The sequence below is a fragment of the Sander vitreus genome, chromosome 19 (genome assembly GCF_031162955.1).
Source record: "Sander vitreus isolate 19-12246 chromosome 19, sanVit1, whole genome shotgun sequence".
NCBI classification, from domain to species: Eukaryota; Metazoa; Chordata; class Actinopteri; order Perciformes; family Percidae; genus Sander; species Sander vitreus.
Window position 1 is genome coordinate 13,859,554 of NC_135873.1, and position 15,483 is coordinate 13,875,036.

The 15,483-nt window shown below is 39.6% G+C and overlaps 3 protein-coding genes and 1 long non-coding RNA gene across 4 annotated transcripts; 3 read left to right on the forward strand and 1 right to left on the reverse strand.

The window, feature by feature from the left end:
• Positions 1–258: 258 nt before the first annotated feature.
• LOC144534084 (uncharacterized) lies at positions 259–3,622 on the reverse strand. The gene is made up of 2 exons (XR_013503507.1): positions 3,378–3,622; positions 259–363 (listed from the first exon to the last, which is right to left on the reverse strand). It is a non-coding gene; the product is annotated as an uncharacterized LOC144534084 (long non-coding RNA).
• Positions 3,623–5,556: 1,934 nt separating this feature from the next.
• Positions 5,557–10,162, forward strand: LOC144534184 (endonuclease domain-containing 1 protein-like). The gene is made up of 2 exons (XM_078275967.1): positions 5,557–6,005; positions 6,816–10,162. Exons 1-2 carry the CDS (start codon positions 5,712–5,714, stop codon positions 7,467–7,469), a joined length of 948 nt encoding a protein of 315 aa, XP_078132093.1. The 5' UTR covers positions 5,557–5,711; the 3' UTR covers positions 7,470–10,162.
• A 937-nt stretch (positions 10,163–11,099) lies between these two features.
• LOC144534113 (endonuclease domain-containing 1 protein-like) lies at positions 11,100–12,733 on the forward strand. The gene is made up of 2 exons (XM_078275834.1): positions 11,100–11,484; positions 11,649–12,733. Exons 1-2 carry the CDS (start codon positions 11,194–11,196, stop codon positions 12,237–12,239), a joined length of 882 nt encoding a protein of 293 aa, XP_078131960.1. The 5' UTR covers positions 11,100–11,193; the 3' UTR covers positions 12,240–12,733.
• A 774-nt stretch (positions 12,734–13,507) lies between these two features.
• LOC144534397 (endonuclease domain-containing 1 protein) lies at positions 13,508–15,236 on the forward strand. The gene is made up of 2 exons (XM_078276305.1): positions 13,508–13,938; positions 14,489–15,236. Exons 1-2 carry the CDS (start codon positions 13,615–13,617, stop codon positions 15,068–15,070), a joined length of 906 nt encoding a protein of 301 aa, XP_078132431.1. The 5' UTR covers positions 13,508–13,614; the 3' UTR covers positions 15,071–15,236.
• The last annotated feature ends 247 nt before the right edge of the window (positions 15,237–15,483 follow it).

Genomic DNA, 15,483 nt, shown 5'->3' on the forward strand with positions numbered 1-15,483 from the left:
CGAAAAAGGGTTGATAAACAAAACAAAAAAAATAGAAACAAAAAGAACCTTAGAAATTAACGATGGAACAAAATAAAACACTCTTGCTAGTAATAATGTTTTCTTTTTACAGCAGTTATATCTCACATTAAAGTTAAAAATATGAATTGATTTATCAAAAAGGTAACGGAGGAACAAAATAACAGCCAAAACACTGAAACAGGCTGCTGGAACAGCTGCCAAGAGCAGACGCGACTCGTACTCCTCTTTTCTTTTCTCTCTCTCTCTCCCTCCGTGCCTTTTTGTCTCGCTCCAACTGAAATGTGGATTGACGGAGACCCTCCAGGTAACTCCTTTATTTCCTGTCCTCCTCCCTTTGCACCACTGAAAACGAAGCACAGTTTGAGAGAGGGGATCAGAGAAATCAAACAATTAAGACAGATGGAAAGAATCATGTTAGAAGTGTACACTCAATACTGTAAATTAGCTGTCGGTGAAATCCTTTTTCACCACTTGGTAGTCTGCCTATATTGTGAAAGGAAAGCTAGTGCGATTTGATTTTCCGTTGTGTAGCCTTTGACGCACTATTTTTACAGCATGCCTTGGTCTCACTCAAAGGGTATGGGCCCAATTTGATCAATCTGTTACAGCACACGGAGCTGGCAGAAAAACACTGTGGTATACCTACACTTAATAAATGAAACTAGCAAACTATTTATAGTGTAGTGCTCAATCATGTCCATGTCATGTTTCTGCTGCTCACAGGAGATTTCCCAACCAAAAATCTAGGGAATATATTTCAGTGATGTAGTGAACTAGCTGCTTCTAAAATCATGCAGCTGTTTGGGAATAGTCCCCTAAAATGTCATGGCAACTACACCAATATCCAGGCAACCAAATGTCAACAGTAAATGCTCATATGCGGTTAATATGTCTCAATGACATGAACTACATTACATTTAAACATGTTGAACAACTTCTTTGCCATTATGTTTGATACATGAGTAAGCCACATCACTTTAAGTTAACAGTGACAGATGTACAACTGGGGCAGGCAGAAGGAAAACTGCCAATCTGGCTGTTAGCATTATTCACAAGTTATAATAATGTTTATGAAGGTAACTGTGGGTATTTTAAACCTATAAGACCTTATTTTCAGACTTTCTACCATCACAAAGATTGTGTTAGTTTTCACATTCCAGTTGCAGAGAGCACTGTTCTCTAAATACACTGCCATCAGGCCAGCACGATCTCAATTGAATTCTGAATTCAAGAAGTGATTTAACACTCCTCCTTTTAAAGTGTAGGGGTGGGGGATGTTCCATGATATGCAATGACACTGATATTTCCCCAAGCACCATCCATCTTTTGCTTAGGCTGTTGTTCAGAGCTCTGGTGTAATTCGGTTTCAGTTTTTAATGTGTATGTGTGTGTGTATATATATATATATATATATATATATATATATATATATATATATATATATATACACACATACACACATTATGTTCTAGGTTGCTGGGCTTTGTAGGCTAATCCAAGGAGAAGAGCAATAAAAAAGGCACACAATTTTAATTAAGACTGCCTTTTATCAGGCAAGATGTTAGCAGGGCTTTTTCTTCTGCGCATGAAATAACTTTATGATTAAAGATCTGGCACTAAAAAGTCACAACAATTAATTGAACCATAAAACTAGCAAACTAAGCACATTCATTCACATTCATTTTAACTTGAGTGTTTTTGTCCTTTGGTTCAATGTGTAGAAGGTATCATGGACAATCAATTCCAGTGACTTAAACACATCATCAGCAAATTTTATCAGCTGTACACAACTACAATCACTTTGTAAATTGATAAAATAATCCAATGTTTAGGATTGGTTGACATGGTGGTATACACTGTGAGATGAGAGAAAACGGTTTATAGTCAAGGACTTTGTCTACTGTTTTTAGTAAGTGTAAATCTTTTTAAATCTCTGGCTGTATTAACCCATTGTGCGCAATGTTCCAAATTAGCAGGATGCATTCTGGCTATATATATATATGTATATATATATATATATATATATATATATATATATATATATAAATAAACCTGAATATTTAATATATGTATGAATATATGTAAGTACCAAAATTTAAGTGACAAAATATAATCTTCATGCAGCTAAATTGGGACAAAACCCCACTGTTGAAAATGGCATTATACTATTTCCATCAGACCTGTGGTTGCCACAACTGTTTAATAAACTCCATTAAGCTACTGATGAGAATGCCTCAAATATCTAGAAATTATTTGATACTGGTAATAATACTTAAGGTAATGTTTGGTAATTAATTGTGATTTATAACAAGGGCGTTTTTTCAATTACTTTAAAGGCTGAAAAGGGATTAGGATTAATTTATGGCACTAGATTTGAAAATCATACAAATGACAGATCAGTCAAGACCTATCATAATTTTAATAACAGAAGAAACTTTACAGGGAACTCCAACAAACATCTGTGGACCGCTTGCGGTTACTGTGGCTTCAAAGTATTCCTTCATGCCACAACAGGTACATAATTGACATCGTTAGTACTACCTTTGTGTTGGAAAAAAAAACTGAAGCAAGGTCACGCAGGTATAACGTTGCTTGAAGAACATATAGTTACTTATGCATTTAGATATTTGCGAATGTTATGTACTTCTAAATGTGGCGGTATAACAATTTAAAGCTGCGAGAAGGCCGTCTGAAAAGCTACGCTAAAGCTGGCATTCAAACTTCACCAAACTGAGCACTGCTTATTGTTTGGTCGTAAAGACGGCTAACATATTGACAAAATAGCTCGAGTTGACATTAGCTAACGTACAGTCAGTGGTTGTGAGCTACATTAGCGTATAACGTTAGCTGCATAGTTCGTCTTTCACGCAAACTACAGTAACTTAGATCGACTTGTGGGTAATGTTAAAGGAAGAAAAAAAAATCGTTATAGCAGTAGTTGCCACCCACAATATCATATTTCTGTTGCATTACAAAGATTGGTTAGTTAGCTTGCTACCTAACCTAGCACAAGGTATGCGTTGATCGTAAAGGCCTTGGCTTGTAGGTTCAAATGACACCAGATATGATGGCGGAGGGGGCGGAGTGTTGGGATCAGACTCCCCGGCCTTCTCCGCCAATGTGCAGACCACCACCTCCACTCCGCTGTCGGTGTTAAGCTAGGGCTAATGCGATGTAAACAAAACAAAACACAAAGACAGGAGATTTTCCACCGTAAAAGAACTTAGTGCAACATGCTTTCCTCACGACATATAAACCCAAACCATTCGCGCTGCAAGAGCCGAGGTTAGCTTGTTAGCTTACGGTAGCCAGCTAGCTAGCTAAAAGACAAGCTGGAAAGAGGAACCATGGCTTACCTTCACTGTTTATAGCTAACGTTACCAGACTGGTTGTCTGCACCGTGTATCTACAGCCAATATATCGTATGCATTGGTCTCTTTAAACACTGTAAACGTAGTCATTCGACAGAATCGTACTTTTAGAAAGTCGTGCTCTGTATTTTATTTATTATTTTTCCCTCTCCTCCAACGGTCGCTGCTGCGTATCAGTATGTGTCTGCTGGCTCCTAGTCGCTGCTCTTCTTGTTGTTTGTGTTTCGGAAACATGGCCGTCTGTGTGATACCACGTGACTGGACATTGACAAGCTGCTAACCAATGTTGTAGCAGGGCAAACACACCCCTATTTAACAGCCTCAAAACCGATGTGTACCGCACTTTAAAACGGCATTTTCATATGCAGGGCGTCATTGCTGGAATTAGCCAGTAAACTGAGCAGCGAGGCCAAATTTAGCATTATATTGTATTTTTAAGCATACATCGAAAACAGCCAGCTCACTACACATTCACGAGGCAGGAACGTGTAGACACAGAATAACGAAATTAACTTATGACAAAGTTGTTTCATGGACTTTGCAGTCAATAGAATCGTGCTTTAAATGCATAATGCTATATTTTGAGTTATTAGCTATCAATACCCTTTAAAGTGAAGTGAATGACTAGCAGAGCATGTTGAGTAGCATTGTCGAACTGAGCATGTGCAAGACTTTTGTAGAAGGCAGAATAGTGTTTAGTCAGCAGAGGGCGCTGTTGAATAACAGTGGCACTATATGAATAGAGTAGTAAATGATTTTGGACATGGGCCATTCTTCACATATTGTAAACATGCATGAAGGCTAAATTAGTACTGAGATTATATTGCACGCGCTCTTGACAAGGGGGTGAAAGTCGAAAAATATTGAGAAAATGTGCAGAAATAAAAACAAACTTAAGTGTTGTAGGTGTGTATCATCTGGAAATATTTCAAATGGAATTAATTAAATGAAAATGAATATTGAATATGTGACAACATGAATAGAAGAGGTGCAGATACATGTGCAGATGTTGGAGGCTGGAGCAGTAGTATTTTACAGAATGCAGTCTTCACTAGCCCTCCTCATTCCCTTCTTCATTCCTAGGATATTATACCAGCTGGATAAGGGTTTGATTTTCACTAAAGGGAGTTTGGGTTTGGACTTGCCAGGGATGAGGAGGTCGGTAGTACTACTTGTACAGCCACCCAATAGAAATGTATCTGATAATGTGTTTACCCGTATTTAGCTTGGCTTTATCAAAATGCCATGTACCACCGGTACCTTTATATGTAGTAAATTGCTATATACAAGTTATATCTATGATCAGTGGTCAAATGTAACTAAGTTTACTCAAGTACTGTACTTAAGTACACATTTGAGGTAGTTGTACTTTACTTGAGTCTTTTCTCTTAATGCCATTTACTACTTCTACTCCACTACATTTTAGAGGGAAATATAGTACTTACTTTACTCCACTACATTAGTTTGACAGCTTTAGTTACTACTTTAAAGTTACTTTTAAATACATATTTTTGCACACAAAACATGTAGTTTATAAAATACAATGTTTTATTATAAATTAAACTACCCAACAATATAACGGCCTACAAGTCCAGCTGAAATGATTAGACCATTAAACACTTAGTTGATTGACACAACTGTTTGGATCGTTTCCAGTTTCTAAAATGTGAGGATATTTCTGCATTGAGTACTTTTACTTTTAATACTTTGGGTACATTTTCCTGATTATACTTACATACTTTCACTTAAGTAACATTTTCAATGCAGGGTTTTTACCTGTAACAGAGTATTTTTACAGTGTGGTATTAGTACTTTTACTTCAGTAAATGATCAGAATACTTCTTCCACCACTGTCTATAATGCAAACACAATGTAGCTGCAAGAGGAACCATCTCTGTATCTGGGCAAATCTATTAACCTATAAGAGCATGTTTGACAGAGGAACTATCTGGTCAGATGTAAAGTACATACTACATGGGTGTGAATTTATGAGATAAACTAGTATACAACCTGGCAGAAGCCTGTGCAGAGATGCATGGCTGCACAGACATTGCAGGAGCAGATAAGTCAACTGTTCAGCCAATATATCCACTCTGAGCTGCTGCTGCTTTGCATGCATGCATAGTCTCTGTCCAACAGTTATTACACTTGACTAGATCATGACGGCAACACCAATACGGCATGACACATTGACCAAACATTCCTCATTACCACATGGAATTTTTTTATTCATAGTGGTGTGTGGCAGCACATGTCACACCCCCCGAGTGACGAGCAAAGGACCCTGTTTTTGTATTACTTTACTCAAGTTGTGTGACGATGCATCTGTTTTGCACCTGCGCTCTATCCTTCTCCCTGCTGATGGCGTCCCCCCTGGTGAGTGCCAGTGTGTCCAACAGCTTCAAAGACTGCAGCCATTTTTTCTACATGCAGACACCACCTGTAGGGATGAAGGGCACCAACCTGAGGAGGGTCTGCCAGAAGTATGCAGACAAACAGCGCTACGCCACGTTGTATGACAGCAGTCGGCACCTCCCCCTCTACTCAGCCTACATCTTTAAGAAGTCTGATGGGAAGAGGAGGATGGACACACCATGGATGTATGAGCCACAGGTAGAGACCAATGTTTTGAGGTTTTTTTGTCACTTAGTGTTAAGCATTAGAGAAGCTTAAGGTTTTGGGGCAAGGGGCAATAATGATGCTTTAAAGACCCTTCAGAGTGGCCGGGCTGGATCAGTGGTGAGAGGTTTATGCCTCGACGCAGAGGTCCAGGGTTCAAATCCGACCTGTGACAATTTCCTGCATGTCTTCCCCCTCTCTCTCCCCTTTCTCACCTAGCTGTCCTGTCAAAAATGAAAGGTGGAAAAGCCCCCCAAAAAAATAATCTTAAAAAGACCCATCAGGTCAAAACAATGGGACAATCACCCAAACATGTCCCCAAAAACACTAATCTTAAAATGTTTTTTAAAGAGGAATAGACTTTTTGGAAAATACGCTTATTTGCTTTTTTGCAGAGAGTTAGATGAGAAAAGGTAAGGTAAGGTAAATATGTTCTGGAGCCTGCAGATGGTTAGCTTAGATTAGCATAAATACAGCTAGCCTACACATACAAAAAACATATATATTGAGCATGCAAACATGAGATCTTCTCATCCAACACTTGGCAAAAAAAAGCTTTTCCCAAAACTACTCCTTTAAGAATTAAAAACATGAATTGGATCATTATTGTCTAAGCACAAACTAACCATCATTACTGACATTAGATTTAAGAAAAAAGTTGGAACTTTTTCAGTGGAATCCTATCACAGTCAGAGATTAGATTAGTGGTACTGCATTTTAAGACTCTTAAGTGTCTTGTCGTTTGGAATAAAGGCACTTTGAACATGATCAACACCACATTTCTTTCATTCCTATTCCTTACAGTTGGTTTCTGATGATGAGAGTGGCAACATGAAAGCCCTTCCCCTTACTGAAGACACCCCCCCTCTGATTGAGGACAGCCAGGCCGTGTTGGAGGACTACACAGATGCTGTAGAATATAGACGTGGCCCACTGAATCCTGACCTGCACCAATCACAGCCAGATGACAAATCCTCCACATATACTCTGACTAATGTAGTCCCATTAATCACAAACTTCTTGGACGCTTCCTGGAACCCATACTTGGACATCATCCGCCGCCGCCTCAACAACTTCTGCCATGGCACATCTTTCGTGGTGACAGGAGTGACCGTTTCTGGGGGGACCCTCAAACGAGATAACAAGGACCGACTCGCAATCCCAAAACACCTATGGCTGGCTTACTGCTGCCCGCAGTTTGACCATAACTCTCCATATGAGGTGAGGTTCATGTTCCCAAGTTATGGGGGCTATGCACTGAATGAACAGACTGACCACAGCGTGGTGGAAGTCCCTCTAAAGACTCTGGAGATCTTCCTGAAGAGCCAGTCAGACATAGACAGTGACCTGTCTATTTTCTACAAGGGGTGTGTGTCAGAAAAGAGCTTCAGGAAGAAGAGAGACCCGACCAGTGTTTCAGTATCATGGGACAATCCTGAACGGGATGCACATGGATAAAGTATACCTATAAACAGAACTAGCTCGGATAAACTTGAATAGAAGCAGTGTTAGGTAGTCCTGGCTTTACATGTTTTAAAAAAAATTAAATTGGAATTATATTAAAGAGGAAAAGAGCCATGTCATGACTGACATGGCTCTTCATTTTGCCTCAGACAGGGCAAATTTAGATTCAGATTATAGCTCTCTATCAGTAGTAGTAGTATGTGAGAAGGGGCCATAGTACACATGACCAATTAGCACCACCAAAGGAAATAATGTGTAAATGCACATTAAAAGGTGCACACTAGTATCATACTACCATAAAGTTGGGGATTTACAAGACACTGATTATAAAAAAGAATTATCAAAATCAAAGCAGCAGAGCCTGAGGTATCCTGACTTTACTGTCAAATATCAACCAAGCCCCCAGGACTTAGAGCCTACATTTCCCATCATGCACTGCAACTGTATGGCATGCCTATTTCAAAGAGAAGAAACTCCACTTGTAGGCTATACTAAATCAGATTAGGCCTTAGTCCAAGAAATGGGTTCATACTACATGCCTATGTATGGCAGTGCTGAACAAATGAAGCGTCAATGCTTCAATATTTTGCTAATTAATCTTATGAAACGGTCTATGAGAAATATGTAAACAAAATAAATAAAAAAAAAGGTGCTAAAACATACAAAAAGTTGCACAAACAGGCCAGAGCCAAAGCTGTAAAAATGTCTTTATAAGAAGTGCAGCTCATATAGTGAGTTAGTAATTATTTTGCATTTCACAGGATGCAACATGCATGACATGAAAGAATGTTGGAGAGTGGAGTGTTTTTTGGATAAGTTAAGGTTCCTGTTCTTGAATGGATTATGAATCAATTACATTTGAAACAGGCTATTTCTTGTGGCTTTTACTGTGGATATGAATTTTTTTTTTTAAGATGATTTTTTGGGCATTTTAGGCCTTTATTTATAAAGGACAGCTGAAAGGGGAGAGAGCAGGGGGAATGATGCATGCAGCAAGCAGTAAGCACCGAGCTGTTTCTTAAAGGAGCTTCCCTGGTCTGGTAACACAAGGAGAGCCTGCCAGAGCTTCCTATATTTGGTCCGAAAGTCCGAACCATCCAAAAAATGCTTTCACACTATAAACGAACCGGAACCATGAACCAGTGTTCGGGACCGAGACCACCTCTTTTTATCGGACCAAAATTTGGTCTTTTGATCTGGACCGTGGTCCGGGGGAGGTTTCACACCTGTCATTTTGATTCGGATCAAACTGAAAAGTCCGAAAGTCCGGACCAAATGAGGTATGTGTGAAAACGCCCTTAGTCAAATGCTATGTGGGGCCATTGATAGCTAAACCCTGACCAGCACCAGTCCAGCTCAGTGGACACTCGGACCAACGTACAGCCTGCATGGATACTGATTTTCAGAACACTAGGTTGCCGTATTTACAAAACAATTGCTTCCAAACTTCTGCCAAGGCACGGAATAATCAAGTCAAGAATAAGTTGCCCTTGCTGCACTCCAACATAAAATATCCTTATATTCTCCTTTGAATTCCTCTTAAGTCAATTCAAATATATAGACATAATATTTTTCCACACTGTTCATAATGATATCAATTCTGTATCTGCTTATTCCAGTGCTCATTGAAGCTATATCACATTGATATAAAGTGAAATATTCAAATCCAACAGGTGTACAAAAAAATCTAAATGTCTATTGTGCAACTTATAATTCAGCATATAACATAGATGGCAATCTTTGAAAATGTTGTGTATTCGAAGCGTGGTTGACCCCAGGGGTGAGTGGGATTAAAGAAGTTAACAAGAGGGAAGATTATCTTTTCTAACTTCTTAAATTAACTATTCAAGTATGGTACTTGTACTTAGTGCAAGTTCGGGTTACTTGTACTTTACTCAAGTATTTCCGTTTTATGCAACTTTATACTTACACTACATCTCAGAGGGAAATATTTTACTGTTCATTTGTAACTGACAGCTTTAGTTACTTTTACAGATTACTTTTTCATGCCCTTTCTGACCATTGTTGGGAGTAACGCGTTACAAAAGTAACGCAATTACAGTAATGTATTCCTTGTTGCTGTAACGCAGTAATATAACGCATTACTAATTCAATTTCGGTAATATACTCCTTACAATCTCAGTAACGCGAGTTACAACGCATTTTAACGCAACATTTAGTGGTGTTTTGTTTTTTTGTCATAACACCGCCACACTTTTCTTCACAGGAAAAAAACATTTGCGAGATGGACATTATTTTCAGGAGTTATTACGCTGCGTTGAAGTGAGCTGTCTTTTTTCTGTTCCCGTGGTCAGAGCCACAACATCTGTGTCCCAACAGGTGACGGTACGTCAGCGCGGACAGCTGTGTGTCCGAGCTGCTGACAGATAGAAACATGTCGGGAATTAATGTTGAGGCTTGCTACACGTAATATCATTGCATTTTATCAGCCGTGGAGAGTATCTATGCCTGTAGTGGAATGGCTTCGAATGACGACCAAAAACGCTTGTCTTTTACTGTGACCATTTACTGCTCAATATGTTGCAGTTTTACAAACAAGAAAGTGAGCACCTTAACCGCTTGACGGACATGTTTTGCATCTAGCGTCTGACTTTCATGTCAGTAAGCTAGCAAGAGTACACAACAGACAACTTCCGTGTAGCCTACTTCAAAATAAAAGCACTTCCTGTGACGGTTCGCAGTAAAACTAAATTACTGTTAAAAAAGGTTGTGTACCTTTTCACATATCAGCTGTAAATCAAGTACTGTGAATAATGTAAATAGTGAGTTTTAATCACACTATAGTTGACCATTTCCTTTAGAGTGTTTTAAACTAAACAACATTCATTTCTTATTCAAGTGCTACAAACAAACATTTTACAACAATGCCGTACTTCAATACAATGTAAGGAGTATTTTCATTTTCTCCTACTTGCCTATTGTACGTTTTACTTATCTATTTTTATAGCTTTAGTTACTTTGCATATTCATATTAATTATACAAAATATTATGAATAATCTATGATGTATTAAAGTGGATAAAGAGGAGACTTTATTGAACCGGTGGTGAAATTCACAAGCTAGCTGCCAAATCAAACATCCGCTGTTATTTTGGTGAAAGTAACTCAAAGGTAATGCAAAAGCAGTGTAACACATTACAATTCAGAGACAGTAATATTGTAATATAACTAATTACTCTCAAATGACAGCAACTAGTAATCTATAATGTATTACATTTTGGAAGTAACTTGCACACCACTGTTCCTGACCAGTAAAAACCGTGTTTGTATCTCCGTGTTGATTTTAAAATGTTTGTGATAATATGAAGGATGAAGTGAAATTCTTCTACTTCTTAAAGTCCCTAAATAAAATATTGAAAAAGCCTCTTGGATAAGAAGACGAAAAGTTGACTTTTTGGAGATACATGGTTTTTACAGGACAGCAATGCTAAACACAGTAAGTAAAGGATCTGAATACTTGTTTCACCACTGCTTCTTACCCACCAATAAGAAGAATCATGAATGGCTTTGCTATTGGTAACTACTGTAGCTGTTGCTCTAGCTGTGGGTGGATCTGCTGAGGTGTAAGGAGTCCATTGTTTTGCATATTGAGTCCTGATTACAGAGAGCAGAGTGTGAAACCTTTGTTAGCTGTAGTTATAGAGACACATTCAATCATTTTCAGCAGCTCACAGAAACATATCTGACGGAAAGCTGCCATGGCGTTTTGGGTGAAGACTTTCCTGCTTGTCAGCATAATAACATCAACGGTGAGAGGCAGAGTGGAAAAAGAGCTGTCTCCCGAGTGCAGACAATTCCTCTACATGGGAACACCACCGACTGGGCTGAAGCACCATTCCCTCCAGTTCATTTGTCAACGTTACAACAAGAAGCCACGCTACATGACGCTGTACAACACTGCGGACCATATCCCTGTGTACTCAGCGTACACTTTCAAACGCACAGATGGGGACAAATGCGCAGATGTCCCATGGATGTACGAACCGCAGGTAAATTAAAATAGAATGTTGAATATGAGGTGCTAAGAAAGTCTTTTAACATGAAGAGCATGCTATAGCTTTTTCAAATTCAAAAATCCATGCATATGTTGTGTAATATTTCTACTTTCCTATCCTCATCCTCTCATTTGCACTGGCTCTGTCTGCCCACGCAGCTATCCACATCCTCTGGCACAGATGAGATGCAGCCCTTCCCACGTGGCTACATGCACATGAATTTCGAAGATGCCCAAGCTGTTCTGGATGATTATACAAATGCCATCCTTTACGAGCGTGGCACCCTCAACCCAGACTGGCACCAGGACGATCCTGATGACAAGGCCTCCACATACACCCTCACCAATGTCGTCCCCATGGTGCCCGACTTCAACGGCAGAGTCTGGAACGAACAGGAGCACATCATCCGCAAACGGCTCAACAACTACTGCCGTGGAACAGCTTACATCGTCACAGGTATCACCACCTCGGGGAAGATGATCCGCCGGGAGAACATGAACCGCGTAGCAGTGCCCGCATACTTGTGGTCCGCTTATTGCTGCATTGACTACGACCACAACGCACCGTATGATGTGCGCTATAAGTTCCCATCTTTTGCTCACTATGGCCTGAATGAGGAAGACAATGAGGTGGTGGAAATCTCCGTCCAGAAGCTGAAGGAGTTCCTCAGGAAGACAACCTTCGTAGGCCAGAACTTTCAGATCTTTGTGGGTGACTGTGTCCCACCAGGGTCCAGTAAAACTTTATAGTGAGATATTCAGCTATAAGGCAGCTATGTGTCATTTTACCTTCCCTATCTTGGTTATGTTCTGTTCTTTCTTCTTCTTTAAAAGGCCTTTTTGTTTTGACTTGTCATAGTAAGAAAAGCACAGGTGTAACATTAACGATGGCTCTGTTCATGTGTCCCAGTAAGCCATGACTGTGTGACAGCATGCATAACACCAGGACCCTGACATTGAAGCAGCTAAATTGAATTTAGCCATGATTCTATTCTATTATTTACACCTGTGTGTTTTCCTGCTGTGAAATGTCAGCATGTCTTCGGGGAAAGCGGTCTATAGCCATCCAATAAGCTATAGACCGTTGTCTGTTCCAGCTCAACACACTGAAATGTTCAGCAGTGCTTTTGCTGTATTTTACACTTCAACACTTGATTCAAAAATAACTGGGTATTTGTCTCACTGAAAATGTAATAAAAATATACCTGCTTTGCTTTGAAGTAATAAACCTTTGCAAACTGTAACTAATCTGTCTTTGAAGCTTTATTTTGACACTTTCAAGATCACTTACAATATTTTAGAAATTGCTTGCTTTAAATGAAAACTGTTAGTTAACACCTATAAAGCCTATATTCTTTCATCTTTTTCCTATTGCCCTACATGAAACCACCACATATTATATTCCAGCACGAGCATTATAACTAAACTAAAAACTAAACCTAACAAAGCCTTTTATGTGGTCACTGCTGTTGTAGTCCTTGACAATAACTACAGATTGTAGATCACTGGTATTCATACTGGGTGAAGAGGGTGGATTTAGAGGCCACAGCTGGATGGCTGCTTTGCATTTGTAGAAATGTAGAAATAATATGTAGTGTAAAGGTAGGGGATCCCATCTCCTTCTTATATGACACATTTTTATAATTCTAACGCATATACAGTACAGTACATACATATACTTCCCGGCCTGCATTTCTTGTTTTTTTTTAATCTTTTGTTCTCACTCTGTGTAACCCTCTGTCTCAACACACAAAAAACAAAACTGAATGCAAAACGTCATCACTAAAGCTATTTGTGCACAGCTTGAAGGAAAGGTCTCATTTTTCATACAGTACATCAGGGAGTCAAGTCAGCATCATTTTTTTTTATGTCTGCTGCAGACAGTAGGCCTAGTAAAATACTCTCCATGACTTGATAACATTCACTGCTTCTGAATTACTCCTACAACACTTGTGGAACTTTGAATATATGGAAAAGACTTTACAATGGGAGACCAGTTTCAGAGTACAGATGAGGTAAGAAGGGAAATAATGACAGAGCTGGGACAGAGGCTGTACTTGTCAGACAACAGTGGATTGGCAGTGGTGTGTCACAGGTGTGAAAGAGAGACATACGAGCAGACGTGATGATACCTACTTCAGAGAAGTGTGCCTTAACCCTGGCGGCTGTCGTGGCCCTGCTGACATGTGTGTTGCTACAGGGAGCCCAGGCAGGAGTGGTGGAGGACTTCAACCATGTGGAGCGCTGCAAGGACTCTCTATACATGGGCACTCCACCCAGAGGCTACCTCAGCAACTCCTTTACGAGGATCTGCCAGAGGTATCAGGATAAACCCCGCTATGTCACCCTGTACGACACCCACAAACACATCCCCATCTATTCGGCCTATACATTCAAAAAGTCAGATGGGGAGAAGAAGGTGGACTTCCCGTGGATGTTTGAGCCCCAGGTGAGTGTTCTTTCAAGCTCCAAGTCCAAACAGTAGAAGTCTGTTTTCAGTCGCAGTTTCAATCCAAACCCATTGTAGGTTGTTTGTGCATTTATATACAGTGGACTATCTTGTATTGTGCCATCTTAGGTAATAACATATTGTGTATAATTATTTGTATGCATTTATCAAGAATTGCATTATGTCTAGACAGAAAACAAATTCTCACAAACATTTCATGTATTCATACCTAACGAGCAGTAAAAAGAGCTGGGACAACTATATTACTGTTGCTACTGGCAACAAAGTAAGCTTAAGATAAGCTACTTTATTGGCTGTGAATAGTCGGCTATTTCAATAAGATAGTGTTGCCTTGAGTTGACCATTTATGCTCTGGTACGTAGTTATGCAAATTTGTCACCTGCAAATGATTTTTTTGTGAATGTGGTAAATAGCCTGAATTTGAAGAACTCTCTATAATTATTTTCTGCTCTAACTTTTCATAAGCAATAAAACTGTCATCTACATTTTCAGCAATAGTGTGCTTCTCCTTGTCTCTCTTCCTCTATAGCTGGCCTCAGAAAAAAGCAGCAGTAACATGGAGCCATTCCCCCAATCTTCAAGCATGCATATGAACTTTGAGGACACCCAGGCAGTCCTGGAGGACTACGCTGATGTGGTTCAGTACGAGCGTGGCCAGCTAAATCCTGACGAGCATCAGTCTGACCCTCTGGACAAAGCCTCTACCTACAGCTTGACTAATGTGGTACCCCAGATCAGGGAGTTCAACATGGGTCCCTGGGCCGAACACCAGGATCTCATCCGCAAACGTCTCAACAACTACTGCCGTGGCAAAGCATTCGTGGTCACCGGGGTCACCACCTCCGGGCACACGATCCGTCGCAACAACCTGGACCGGGTGGCTGTACCTGAGTACATGTGGTCGGCCTACTGCTGCATTGAGTTTGACCAAAATGCGCCATACTTTGTGCGCTACAAGTTCCCTGTGTTTGCAGCTTATGGGATGAACGATCGTGCCAACAACCACATGGTGGAAGTTCCCCTCAAGAACCTGGAGAAATTCCTCAAGGGGAGGATGGATGTGGATAAGAACTTCCAGATTTTCTATAGTGACTGTGTGCCAAATTACTGAGATAAAGCGGGTGTGATCTCTGTAATAATCCAAGTTTAAAATGTGTTAGAAATTTACTTTAACACTGTGGAAAGGTTTGGGGTTCTTGCAGCTCAAAATATACATGGGGCTAAGATGTGTTGTCAAATCATATTATATATTCTAAGAAATAAAATTGGGAATTGATTGGAGTGTCTCTCATTATGTCCAAATAACAATCATTTTCATTATCGATTTCTCTGCAGATTGTATTTTCGATAATCGTTTGGTCTCTAAAATGTAAAAAAAAAAAATAGTAAAAAATGTCCATTACAATATCCCGGAAACCAAAGGTGAGGGCTACAAATAAAAAATAAAAAAAGATATTAAATTTACCATCACATCAGACAAAGAAAAGCTGCAAATCTTCATATTTCAGAAGCTGGAGCCATAGA

Bases quoted from the DNA above. Each gene is read 5' to 3' on its own strand.
- LOC144534184 (XM_078275967.1), top strand. From the start codon at position 5,712: ATGCATCTGTTTTGCACCTGCGCTCTATCCTTCTCCCTGCTGATGGCG. The intron at 6,006-6,815 runs GTAGAGACCAAT...TATTCCTTACAG, and splicing joins CATGGATGTATGAGCCACAG to TTGGTTTCTGATGATGAGAG.
- LOC144534113 (XM_078275834.1), top strand. From the start codon at position 11,194: ATGGCGTTTTGGGTGAAGACTTTCCTGCTTGTCAGCATAATAACATCA. The intron at 11,485-11,648 runs GTAAATTAAAAT...CTGCCCACGCAG, and splicing joins CATGGATGTACGAACCGCAG to CTATCCACATCCTCTGGCAC.
- LOC144534397 (XM_078276305.1), top strand. From the start codon at position 13,615: ATGATACCTACTTCAGAGAAGTGTGCCTTAACCCTGGCGGCTGTCGTG. The intron at 13,939-14,488 runs GTGAGTGTTCTT...CTTCCTCTATAG, and splicing joins CGTGGATGTTTGAGCCCCAG to CTGGCCTCAGAAAAAAGCAG.